The sequence below is a fragment of the Ornithorhynchus anatinus genome, chromosome 5, assembly GCF_004115215.2.
Source record: "Ornithorhynchus anatinus isolate Pmale09 chromosome 5, mOrnAna1.pri.v4, whole genome shotgun sequence".
Taxonomy (NCBI): domain Eukaryota; kingdom Metazoa; phylum Chordata; class Mammalia; order Monotremata; family Ornithorhynchidae; genus Ornithorhynchus; species Ornithorhynchus anatinus.
In genome coordinates, this window is record NC_041732.1 from 11,668,030 (window position 1) to 11,681,658 (window position 13,629).

The 13,629-nt window shown below is 41.0% G+C and overlaps 1 protein-coding gene across 6 annotated transcripts in view; it reads right to left on the minus strand.

Annotated features, from left to right (window-relative positions):
* SCAPER (S-phase cyclin A associated protein in the ER) overlaps positions 1-13,629 on the minus strand; it is a 319,884-nt gene that overhangs the window by 238,953 nt on the left and 67,302 nt on the right. For all 6 annotated transcript variants that reach the window (XM_039912274.1, XM_039912273.1, XM_039912272.1 and 3 more), the window contains one exon: positions 6,447-6,706. In XM_039912274.1, the coding sequence (XP_039768208.1) occupies positions 6,447-6,706 (260 nt within the window). The remainder of the gene's footprint in view (positions 1-6,446; positions 6,707-13,629) is intronic.

The following is a 13,629-nucleotide window of genomic DNA, read 5'->3' on the forward strand; positions in this document are numbered from 1 at the left end:
CCATGGCACTTTTACTATTAAAATAGAAAATATATTGTGGTATTTGTTAAGCGCTTACTATGTGCAAAGCACTGTTTTAAGTGCTGGGGGATACAAGGTGATCAGGCTGTCCCACGTGGGGCTCACAGTTTCAATCCCCATTTGACAGATGAGGTAACTCAGGCACAGAGAAGTTAAGCGACTTGCCCAAGGTCACAGAGCTGACTAGCGGCGGAGCCAGGATTAGAACCCGTGACCTCTGACTCCCAAGCCCAGGCTCTTTCCACTGAGCCATGCTGCTTCTAAGTATTATCAGCTGCATCGTCAACTCAACAACATACTGTACACTGCAGGATCAACGCTATAGGGAAAAGAGAGAGGCTAGGTTTTCCCCTTAATAATGTTGGTATTTGTTAAGCGCTTACTATGTGCAGAGCACTGTTCTAAGCGCTGGGGTAAACACAGGGGAATCAGGTTGTCCCACGTGGGGCTCACAGTCTTAATCCCCATTTTACAGATGAGGGAACTGAGGCCCAGAGAAGTTCCCCTTCTATTCTCAACTGAGGTACTGAACTCAAAAGGCCATAAAACTAAGAAGCAACTCATTGATTACTAATACAAATGTTAAAATTGGTTCCTGGCTTTTTAAAATCTATCACTGGCCTTACCTTAAGAAATTCTCTTGGATTGATACTCAGCATCATTTAAATTGTATCATACTGTTTATACTGCTATCAACATTATTTATACTGCAGCTTCTGTGGTTTATAACCTTGATGGCAATATTTATATTAGCATTACCTATGTTTACAATATAGTCAACACTGTTTAAGAAAAATATCAATATCATTTATGGGACAAAATTAATGCTAATTTCAAACAAAAAGGTGAAAAAGTTAAAAATATGCCAATTCTATCTTCAGAGCAAAAATAGATAACCATTACCTGCAATACAGTGCTTACTACAATGTTCTGCACAGAGTAAGCATCTGATAAATATTATTACTATTAGATTCTGCCTAGCTTTAATAACTATGATAATGAAAATTTAAACTGTATTTCAACAGTTCTTTGATCTTTATTGGATTGTCCCCAAAATCTCAATGTCCCCAAAAGTTTCTTACATTGTACCAATTCAAATCCTGAACGTATTTTTGACTGCAGGCCAAGTAAAAGAATGACTTTAATGTAATCATGCACAATTTTAATTACTAACTCTATTGTGTTTGAAGAACAATTCATTTTCTGATTAAATGCTGCTTCCATGTGAGAAGCAGCATGCCTCAGTAGAAAGAACACGGGCTTGGGAGCCAGAGGTCATGGGTTTGAATCCCGGATCCGCCATCTGTCAGCTGTGTGACTGTGGGCAAGTCACTTAACTTCTCTGTGCCTCACTTACCTCATCTGTAAAATGGGGATTAAGACTGTGAGCCTCATGTGCATCTACCCCAGCGCTTAGATCAGTGCTCTGTACGCAGTAAGCACTTAAATACCTACATCATTATTATTATTTTGACAAGGCTAAATGATAACCAGAAGAATCGATAGTGTTAGCGGTCTTGTTTTATGCTGTCGAGACAACTCCGACCCATAGCAACTCCTTGGACACACCTTTCCAAGAACACCCGACCTCATCTGCAAACGTTCTGGTGGTGGATCCATAGAGTTTTCTTTGTAAAAATCTTGAAGTGGCTTACCACTGCCTTCTTACGCACAGTAAACTTAAGTCACCGCCCTCGACTCTCTCCCATGAGGCTGCTGCCCAGCACAGTTGAGTTTTGACTTGTGGCAGATTGCCTTCCACTCGCTAGCTACTGCCCAAGCTAAGAATGGAATGGATATGCCTCTGCTTGTCTCTCTCTCCCAAAGCTGAAACTATTAGAATCCTGGAAATTCCTCAAGTATGGTCCCGAGAGGGATAGCATTAGGGGTACGAGTTGGAAATATGAACTTGGGATAGTTTGTTGATAAATTACAGGCTGGTTTAATCCAGCAATACAATGGTAGCGGGTTGTTGGATATTTTCCCTAAAAAGTATGCCATCTCTAAATTTTCCATACAGAAATAAAACATACTAGAAATTTTAGCTAACAAATGTGCATAGATTTCGTCTACTTGATTACTTTTAGTTTTATTTCAATATCTTTGCGGGACAAAACAAAAAAATGATGGAACTTTCAGTAAGTCAATTTAATGTAAATAGAAGCTTCATTACATCACTCAACGGGGAAAAAAAATCTAACACATTGGTTCTGAATTCCCAAATTATCACATACTCAAGAAAAAATGTTCTTTTAAGTTCATTCATTCAACTGTATTTATTGAACACTTACTGTGCAAAGGGCACCGTACTATGCGCTTGGAAGAATACAATACAACAATGAACAGTCATATTCCCTGCCCACAATGTGCTTACAGTCTCGAAGCGGGGGAGACAGACATCAATACAAATCAATAAAATGACAGATATGTACATAAGTGCTGTGGGGCTGGTGGAGAGAAGAGCAAAGGGAGCAAGTCAGGGTGCCAAGGAAGAGAGTGGGCGATGAGGAAAAGTGCGGCTTAGTCTGACCTCTTCAAATTCAAGCAAAGGAACTCTGTCATTGTCACTAGTACTTGGAATAATTACCAACTAAACAGGTTAGGCATAGTAGCTAGCCCCAAAAATGTAAATGGCTCACAATCTAAATAGGGGAAAAGACACAGACTAATAAGAGTGGAAATCAAAATACAGTACAAAATTAATATAGATTTGCTGCACACTGTTCAAAGATAATATAGACTATAAGCTCCTTTTGGGCAGGGATCTTATCTACCAACTCTCTCATACTGTCTTTCTCAAGCACTTAGTACAGTGTACAGGCATTCAGTAGGTACCACTGATTGACTGACTGCTGTAAAGCAGAGTAACTAGACACTGTTCTTGGAGGGAGGGGATCTTCCCATTCCTTCAGGCTGCAGGTCTTTTTCTGTGCTACTTAGATCTGCCATTACCTAATGCTCAATTGAAGTGGGCTCTAATCACAATTCAAAAGTCTTTGAAAATATCTTAAAGACTGACAGGAAGGAGGAGTTCAAGCCAAATTCAACTTTATAGCTCGTTTAACTCAAAGTGAGTGGGCACTCAAAATTCAGTGATGATAGAGTCTCCCTTCTAATAATAATTATGGAACTTGTTACTGTGTGCCAAGAACTGTTCTAAACGCTGGGGAAGATACAAGTTTATCAGATTGAACACAGTCTCCATTCCACTTCAGGCTCCCACTCTTAATCCCCATTTTTCACAGATGAGGTAACTGAGGCACAGAAGTTAAGTGTTCTGCTCAAGGACACACAGGAGACAGGTGGCGGGGCTGGGATTAGGACCCATGACCTCTGACTCCCAGGGCCGTGCTCTATCCACTACACCATGCTGCTTCATGCTGTTTCTAAAGCAAAGAATGAGCCTTTGTCCCATCACTTCCAGGGCTTGGCGAGTTGTTTAGCGATCAAGGCACAAACCGTGCCTGTGCCGAGTGGAATGCTGCCTTCAGACTAACACTTTTACAGTGCTCTGCCCATAGTATGCACTCAATGAATACGATTGAATGAACTTTTTTTTCCTTTGCTACAGCAATGCCTCTGTCCACCAATGACTCAGTAGCTGAACGGTGGATCTGATGGCAGGACGACCTGAACCATGCTTCAAGTTCCCACACACCTTTTTAGGGACATTAAATAGAGAAGCAGCATGGCCTAATGGACCACAAGCCTGAGAGTCAAAAGGACCTAGGTTCTAATCCTGGCTTTTCCACTTACTTGCTGTGTGACCTTGAGTTAGTCACTTCACTTCTCTGTGCCTCAGTTCCTTCATCTGTAAAATGGGGATTAAGACTGTATGCCCCATGTGGGACATGGACTGTGTCCAGTCTGATTAGCTTGTACCTACCCCAGCGCTTAGTATAGTGCCTGCCACATATTATGTGCTTAACAAATACTATAAAAAAAACTAATTTTCATGCTGGTCTGCAGCACATCGTTATATAGTTTTCTTTGGCAACCTCTGGGTTGGGCCCCAGTGGCAAACTCTCCATGAAATATTATCTTACTCATCCTTTTGTCATTCGTCTTTACAAGAGGACCAGCCCACTGCAACAGAGGAATGATCGCCATGGCCTCGGTGCCTATGATCCTACATTATTACCGAACCTTTGAGGTTGGGATGAGAATATTGTCTTTTTATTGTGCTTCACAGATGGTTAGGTATGGTTCCCATATCTCCCAGCGTAAAGAAATGTTGAGATGACAGCGGTATGGAAGTCACTGAGCTTTGTTTTAAGGTAGAGTCCTCTTTTCTTCCAGAGCCGACAGTCACGCATTCTATAAGACACAGCCCCGCTTTCTGACCATCATCTTGGGGCCCACGACTGGGAATTGAGTTGGTGCCATCAAAGCACCCCCCATTGCAAGTTGCCTTAGGAGAAGCTGGGTAGACAAGCTTTAGCTATGACCACCAAGCCCCGTGAGCTAGCCAGTCAAAAAAGATAGGTCTCTTCACTCATTCTCATATTCCAAAATCACAACCCTTGGTATTTTATGGACAGGATGTGATATGTAATGCATCTGCAGAAGTTCCTGGCTTTGCCCACGAGAAAACCTCAAAACTGATTCCATTTTTTTTCAAATGGTATTTAAGGGCTTACTATGTGCCAGGCACTATAGCTAACACTGGAGTAGATACCAGCTAATCAGGTTGGACAAAGTCCCTGTCCCAAGTGGGGTTCACAGTCTTAATCCCCATTTTACAGATGAGGAAACTGAGGCACAAAGATGTGAAGTGGCTTGCCCAAGGTCACGCAGCAGACAAATGGCGGAGCTGGGGTAAGAGCCCAGGTTCTCTGACTCACGGGCTCTATCCACTACACAACGCTGCTTCTCAATGAAAATGACAGCACAGCCAAGCGGCTACTGGAGACCATCTATAATTAATACTGAACATGGATCAACAACAGGAGCTCAACTGCAAAAAAAGTGATAAAACAGTCCTCTGGGCAGCTGGCACAAGCCTGATTATGTGAGACAAAAGAGAAAGCTAGGGAATTGCAGGTAGCATCTGTCCTCAAAGAAAGCACAACCTATGGACCAAAACTCAGAGGGGCCAAATGCCCCCTAGATGCCCATGATACAGAGCTGCTGACCCAACTGGGCTGCAGGACAGAAAGGCTGTTAGTTCCGATGGCATTCTTGCTGAGATTAGGCACAAGCTCCACCAAAATTTTACCAACCTGCTGTGCACAAGCTGAAGAGAGGAAAAAGCGCTACCCAAGTTCTGCAACTGTGCCTAATGTCGGTCAGTCGATCATATTTACTGGGCTCTTATTGTGTGCAGAGCACTGTACTATGGGCTTGGAATTGGACAATAAAACAATGAACAGACATTCTTTGTGAGACTTGCCCAAGGTCACCCAGCAGATACTGGATGGAGTCGGGATTAGAATCCAGGTCCTGCTGACTCCTAGTACCGTGCTCTATCCACTAAGCCACACTGCTAATCAGAGTAATGTTGGATCACCTAAATGACCAACTGACAAAAAGAAAAAAATACAACCTGAAAGTCAATGGAGCTTTAATTCTGGACTGATACTGATATTTCATAATACTGATATGATCTTTGCTGTTAGATAGTTGCATGAGCAATGAAGGATGCAGAACATTTCAGGTACATTATCTCTGCCCAACACACAGTGGCTTTCACTGGAACATTCCAACAACACTATTGTGAAAGAGCATTATAACCGGGATGGCTAGATAATAAATCCTGAAATGAATAGTCTCTAAGTGTACCTCACAATAATACACACGCGTGAACAAAGGATAATCTTTATTTTAAGATTCTACTTATTTAAGCTTTGCGCTACCTATGGAAATCTAAGACTCTTCTGACTAGAGAAGCAGCGTGGCTCAGTGGAAAGAGCCTGGGCTTGGGAGTCAGAGGTTATGGGTTTGAATCCCGACTCTGCCCCTTGTCAGCTGTGTGACTGTGGGCAAGTCACTTCACTTCTCTGTGCCTCAGTTCCCTCATCTGTAAAATGGGGATGAAGACTGTGAGCCTCACGTGGGACAACCTCATTCCCCTGTATCTACCCCAGAGCTTAGAACAGTGCTCTGCACATAGTAAGCGCTTAACAAATACCAACATTATTATTACTAAACCGTGCTCTCTGGTTCCTGTTAGTTTAAAATACCATCTAAATATGATTAATGGTATAATCTTTGCAAAAAAACATGAAATAAATACATTTCATCTTCTAGTCACCATATTTAAAATGGATTAATGAAAGGAACCCTCAGGATATTAACTTTGAAGGATTAATTATCTGGAATGTTAGCAAGTGTTCCGTTGTCCAAGAATGAAAGGTCTAATCGTATTTCGTTAGCAATGTCATTTCAAAGCAAGACTTTCAAAGCATAAATCTAGTTTACACTACCTGGGTTCTTTCAGTAAGGGGATGCTCATGAGGACATACAGAGTCTTTGGTCAGAGGCTCTGCCATGTTTGAGGGGCCATCTCCAATGAATCCAATCTCCGGTTTGTTTTCTGCTATCAATAGGACATTTTCTTTATCGCTGTCGTCTTTTGACTGCAATGGCTCTGCAGGTAGGGGAATTTTTGGGACCATTGCTGTAGAACGCGAACGAACAGGCCTTCCTCGTTGCACTGTCTCCCATCCTTCCGCATCTTTTCCCTCTGCAGTCATGGGAGGAGAAATAAACAAAGTTGTTTCTTTTAAAAGCTAATTCTGCAGCACTGCCATCTTTTGTGTTATTTTAAAATCTTTTTTCAACCTAATTTTGATAACACCACACATTCATATATAAGTCCTTATTTTTAAAATTGACTATTAATTTATAAAATGGTCAAATGGTCATGTTTTTCCTTTTAGTTTAGCATTCTTGTACTTAATGCCAGCTTTAGCCATGGTTTTTTTCCCACTATGTAAATTAGAGGGATCTTCAGAACAGGATTTTTTCCTTACATCCTAGTTCTTCCTCCTGTTCCCACCATTTGTGAACAATTACATTTTTTTAATATCTACCCACCCCATTAGAAGGAAGCGATTATTTGTTCTGGTTTTTATTCCATTTGCCCAAATGCTTAGTACAGTGTTTCTCACTCAGCATGTGCTCAATAATTACCATTGAGGAGGATGATTATCACAATTTTGAAAGTGTCCATAACTCTTCCTGAGGCACACAAATTTCTAACTGAACATATTTGCATACGACTACATGTCAAAACGATGGATTATATAACAAATGTTAGTTTCCCATTGGGGTTTTTTTTAACATACAAGACAAAAACCCTCTAAACAAAAGAGCTAACGGCAAAAAATAAAAAAAATATAATGGAGAAAGACATAGAGGAGTCTAACAAGTATGAAAATAAAGGATTTTCATTTCCAGGCTGTTTGGTTGGTTCACGCTCGGTGAACACTATGATTAATTACTTTATTTTTAAAAAGGAAAGAAAAACACGCTTTAAAAAGTGTCCTTGTAGAAAGAAAGACTGTTTAGAACCTGGACCTGATCCATTACCCAAGGAAATGGCCAACACAAACACTACCATATAATTAAAAAAAACTGAAATAATAATTGAAACCGGTCAAAAAGGGCCATATCAATATGAGAAACATAAGTTAAATCTCCAAGAAACTACAGAATAAGTTATGGGCAAATAACATTTTTAATGTACCCTCAGTACAATCTGTTTTGAAAAACTCTTCCCCATAAAGAATGGAAAAGTCTGAAACAAGGAATGTTTGTCAAGAAGAACAGCAAATCTTCCCATTAAAATGTCAAAAAGCTTCTGAATTCTTTGAGGGCAGTACAGTGAAGAGACTGAACTTATTCCACCAAGTAGTGTTTTACACTTAAAACCCCTCTACAATACTCAGCAAGTTTATGAATGTTCCAATTATAACTACTGATATATCTTAAAAAAATGAATATTATCTCTGACAAAATTATGTGAAAAAATTGCATGAAACTGGGGCGGGGTTGGGGGGATCTACTCACGGAGGATCAACTGAGAAATGCAAATAAATTAAACCAACAAAAAGTTATTTTATTAAACGTTTTGTACTTTTTTTAATAGAAAAATGTTTCTGCCAAATATAAGTTTAAAATTTTATTTGCTAAATTTTTGCAGAAAAATATAAAATTATAGCGTTTCACTTGATTCTAGGGGTCAGAACGTTTTTGATTAGGGAAGCATCTGGGCCTAGAGGAAAGAGTATGACTGTGGTAATCTGGAACTATGGGTTCTAATCCCAGCCCTGTTGCTTGACCTTCCACGTGACCTTGGACAAATTACTTAGCCTCTCTGAGTCAGTGATGATCAGATACTTGCTTGCCCTGTCTTGGATTGTGAGCCTCTGTGTGGGGTACGGAATGCATCAGATCTGATTAGTTTAAATCAGACCTTGGGACATAGTAAGTGTCCATTACATAACATAATTAGAAATCAATTCAACCCAACTGAACATGTAAATGGGTTTAGAACTGGTTCTCAGTGACATTACTTAAGGTACATTCTTCTGCACTATACCTTGCTGTGGACAGGGAATTTGTGTACCAACTCTGTTATACTGTACTCTCCAAAAAGCTTAGTATCCTGCTCTGCATAGAGTAAGTGCTCAATAACTATGATTGATCTGACTAGACATTATCAGAGCAAATATGGCACCACAACTAGAGGTAGCCTGAGTTCATGAACAGTGCAGTCAGAACTGTGAGCCCACCTTGGCCTTTTTTTTTTTTTAATGATGTTTGTTAAGAACTTACTACATGCCAGGTACTCTTTTAAATGCTGGGGTAGATACTAGGTAATTGGGCTGGACACAGTCCATGTCCCTCCTGGGGATCACAGTCTTGATTCCCATTTTACAGATGAAGTAACTAAGGCACAAAGAATTTAAGGGATATGCCCAAGGTCACACAGCAAATAAGTGGCGGGGCTGAGATTAGAACACAGGTCCTCCTGACTCCCAGGCCCATCCTCTATCCACTAGGACATGCTGCTTCTATTTAATTGTCCCTTCTCATAGCTATTTTCATTTGGTCCTTCAGGGTGAATAATATTTATCTCCATAAAACACTTCAGCTGCTAACATTTTTTGTTCTGACCATCTTAAATATCTTCAAATTCTTAACCTCTTTAAGTTCTTTGGAAATTTGGTTATTCCAGTGGCTTAAAATTTTTTTTCCCAAGAACTTAGGACACATTTTATGCATGAAGCATGATACTTTTGAATGATCCGTCTTATTAACTGAAAGCTAATTATTAATTGCATTCAAGAACTTTATTTGAAATGATGAAGACAACCAAAACCATGAATCTATAACTGATTGACTCATATCAGTCTGGTCAAGTCTGTTTCTAGGTTGGAAGTATGAGATAGTCAGGGGAGTTAAGAGGGTATGGCAGGTGGAATCAATCAATGGTATTTACTGAGCGCTTACTATAAGCCCAGTGTGGGCAGGGATTGCCTCTATCTGTTGCTGAATTGTACATGCCAAGGGCTTAGTACAGTGTTCTACAGACAGTAAGCGCTCAATAAATACGATTGAATGAATGAATATGCAGGGCACTTGGGAGAGTACAGATCAAGAGAATGAGACACGCTCCCTGTCCATAATAAGCTTACAGTGTAGACAACTGTATGCGCTAATGTAATAACTGAGGGCCTAACTTATTAGAAACAACGTGGCCTAATAGATGGAGCACAGGCCTGGGCATCAGAAGGGCCTGGGTTTTAATCCTGGCTCCACCACTTGTCTGCTGTGTGATCTTGGACAAGTCACTTCAGTTCTCTGTCCCTCTGTAAAATGGGGATCAAGACTGTGAGCACCATGTGGGATATGGACTGTGGCCCAACGGATTATGTTCTATCTATCCCAGTGCTTAACAAATACCGTATCATTACTGAAGCACAGCGTATCATGCGGGTTGGGGGAAGCATATATAGAAGTATTGATAGTATCTATTGTACTCCCAATGGGTACAATATTTTGGACTTAGAGTTTGGCAAGTACAAAAAAAAGTAACGTTCCGTGACTGCGAGAGATCAAAATGTATTTACAAGTAGATGCAAAACAGTTGACTCTACAACTGAGTAAACATGTTCGGAAGTGCTGAGGCTTCACTACTGGCAGTGGAGTTCACTATAAGTACAAGTGGGGCTGAGATGGCCAGTGAGGGATCTCCCGTCACTAAGTGCTTGGGAGATACAACTGAAGCACTAGGTAAGTTCCCGTCCTGAAGAAACCTACGATCTAATGGGGGAGAAAGATGGAGGAATGTTAAATACACATATACGTGCACATCCTGAGAAATAAATCCATTAATGCCGGAGGCAGCTGAAAGGTTGATAAGAATCACGGTACTGATAAATAAGTTAGCATGGATTCTTGATACAGGGTAACAATTAACCACGTGTCGCCTCTGGCTCATGGAATACTGTTCGTACACTTCTCCTTTTGTAGTGCCCTGGCCAAAGTAAGGATCACCAACTGGATTTGGTTACATGCCCAGTTTTACCAATGAATAATTCAATTCTTCTGGTCACTCCGGTTTCATTTATGCTTCCCTCTCTTTTCACTCTTTGGTACTACTAACAAGTGACAAAAAACGGCTTTTGCTGCAGCCTTACTAATTCTTTGGACCTGGTCTTGTGAGATTTACCCATTTAGGAATGTCAGTTCAACAACTCCAGTAGTAATGGAATGTCTGGGTCTAGGAACAGAAATCTTTCTGACAGATTTTGCTTAATGAAGTATGCATCTCCTTTAAAATAAACAAGCTTTACTACTTGGCTGGGATGCCTCTAGAGCCTGACAGGGATCCAGGGAAATTTCAGTGCCTTTTCTTTCCAGTAAGAGGGCTCCGACACCTTCCAGCCATTCTATCTCTAAAGAGGTGTGGTGAGAGCGGGATCCCTCTGTGATAATCCCTTGGAGTTACGAGCTAAATAAAGAACTGGGAAAAAAAGGGTAAGAATAGATCATCGACAACAATGGGGAGAAACACTGACACAGCCACTCTACAGGATGTGACATATCTGAGTCAGTCAGTGACATATTTGAGTCAGCAGCATTTCCTCAAGGGCAGATCTGTGAGACAAACAGGCAGTATGCCAAGAAGAAACTTGAAACAGCTGAATATTTTATAACAATCCACTCAAGTGTCATTTTTTGATAGGAGATGGAAAACAAAACAAAACAAAAAAATCCCAGCATGGTTTCCAACTAAACATTACTGTCAGTACTCTGTTGGGTATCTAGTAAGTCTTTCGGCTTTTTGTGCCTTTACTGACATTTTGGTGGGTTTTCCTTCAAACTTCCTGCCTTCCCTTTCTTACCATTGCCCCAATCCTCCCATCTCCATCAGCTCACTCCCATCCAACCCTTATTTTTGTCCCCTACAAAGTTCTCCACTCCATACCCCTGTCAAGGACAGTCTGTGGAAAACCTATTCTGGTCTGGAAAAACTCCCTCTCATCCTTGACCTCTTCCAAACCCAGGCACTGCTCCCTCCTTGCTGTCACTGAGAACTGGCTCACTCTAGATGATACTGGCTTCCTTGCTGCTCTCTCCCAAGGGCGGTCTCACCTTTTCCTCCCTCTCCCCAACTCGGGGCAAAAAGGGCTGGGGTCACCCTACTTCTAGCTCCCCTGCCTCAAATCCAACATCCCAATCCTTCCATCACTCACCTTCTCGTCCTGTGACACTCGTGTCATACACCTTCGCACCATATATTTATTAGCTAGAGTTATCTACAGGACCACTGGACCCACTTTGCTTTCTTGAGTAATTCTGCTCCCTTTCTTGTCTTCTTTCCAACTCCTCCCCTATGCAGATACTCGAAAATGCCAATATCCTCACGGATTTTACTAATTTCCGCCTAACCCACTCCCATCCTTTCAGTCCTCTATACCGTCTCACCCACTCACCTATTTGGACACGTGCTGGCTCTATCTATCAACACTATTCATTGTACCATACCTAGTCTCACAGTCTCGGAAATTCCACTCTCCGATAGATCGACCAGTCAATGCCCTTTATTGAGAACTTGTTGAATGTACCTACTACACAGAGGCAGCATGGCGTAGTGAATAGAGCAAGGGCCTGGGTGTCAGAAGGTCAAGGGTTCTAATCCCGGCTCCGCCACTTGTCTGCTGTGTGACCTTGGGCAAGTCACTTCACTTCTCTGGGCCTCAGTTCCCTCATCTGTAAAATGGGGATTGAGACTGTGAGCCCCATCTGGGACAGGGACTGTGTCCAACCTAATCTGTGTGTATCTACCCCAGTGCTTAGTATAGTGCCTAGCACATAGTTGAGCGCTTAACAAATACCATAATTATTATTATTATTGCTATTACTGAGTAGTAATACTTACTAAGAGCTGGGAAGAGCTCAACCTGCTTCTGTAGTCCCACCAACTCTCTGCAAAACTGTTCTCTCCCAACACAAAGGCTTCTGTTCTCTCTATTCTGAAGGACCCCAGCTCCTGAACTTTGAGACCGAGATGCTTCTCCAGAGGCTGTTACTCAGTTTCCCAACTTTAAGTGTGACAGAAGAAATGAGAGAGGAGAAAGAAAGATGCAGACCTGAGATGCTCTATCTTTCTTTCTCCCTATCCCTTCTCCTTTTCTACTCTACTTGCTTTAATGTCCTGGCTGTTGAGATGCAGTAAGTCGAGTGCCTTTAGAGGCCATTAAGTGTGGTCACCCCGATCGCTACCAAGAAAATGTAAAGAAATGTATAGAAAATGTAAAGGAAAAAAAGGAAGAAAAAGAAAATCCTGAAAATGATCTTCTATTTTTCGAAGGGATTGGTCAAATATTTCCAACATATAAAAGAAGAAAGATATCATGGTTAGTGATAAGTTTGGGAATCATTTTTAGCAGAAGTTCAGTTAGCTCCCTAAATTCTACTTGTGTTTAATGGCAAACATTGTTTCATTTTGGGGTTTTTTGTGGTATTTGTTAAGCACTTACTTTGTGCCAGGCATTTTACTAAGCGCTGGGGTAGACACAAGCTAATGAGGTTGGACACAGCCCATGTCCCACGTGGGGCTCACAGTCTTAATCCTCATTTTACAGGTGAGGTAACCAAGGCACAGAGAAGTTAAGTGACTTGCCCAAGGTCACACAGCACACAAGGGGCAGAGCTAGGATTAGAACCCAGGTCCTTCTGACTCCCAGGCCTGTGCTCTATCCACTAGGCACTCTAGGCATTATCCTGGAAAAAAAAAAGAGAGCAAAAACTGCCAAAACAACTAGACATACCTCTCTCCTTATCTTTGGAAAAACTATTTTTTCCTCTGAAAAGGAAAAATTAGTATTTTATCAATTCAAAGCACACAAAGCCAAAGTATTTCTTGATTATTTGGGGCTTTTCTCGGAATGATTTTACTTAGGAATCACAAGTTAACACATTTTTCATGATATTAAAATGATTCTTCCTAGATATGCAAACAAATATTTTACTAAAAAAGCAAAACAGTAGTAAACTATGAATCAAAAGGTACAGTTCATTACCACTTTCATCAAATAATAAAAAAGTCCAAGTACACTAAATCAAAACTATTTGGCAAAGGAAAAATGAATC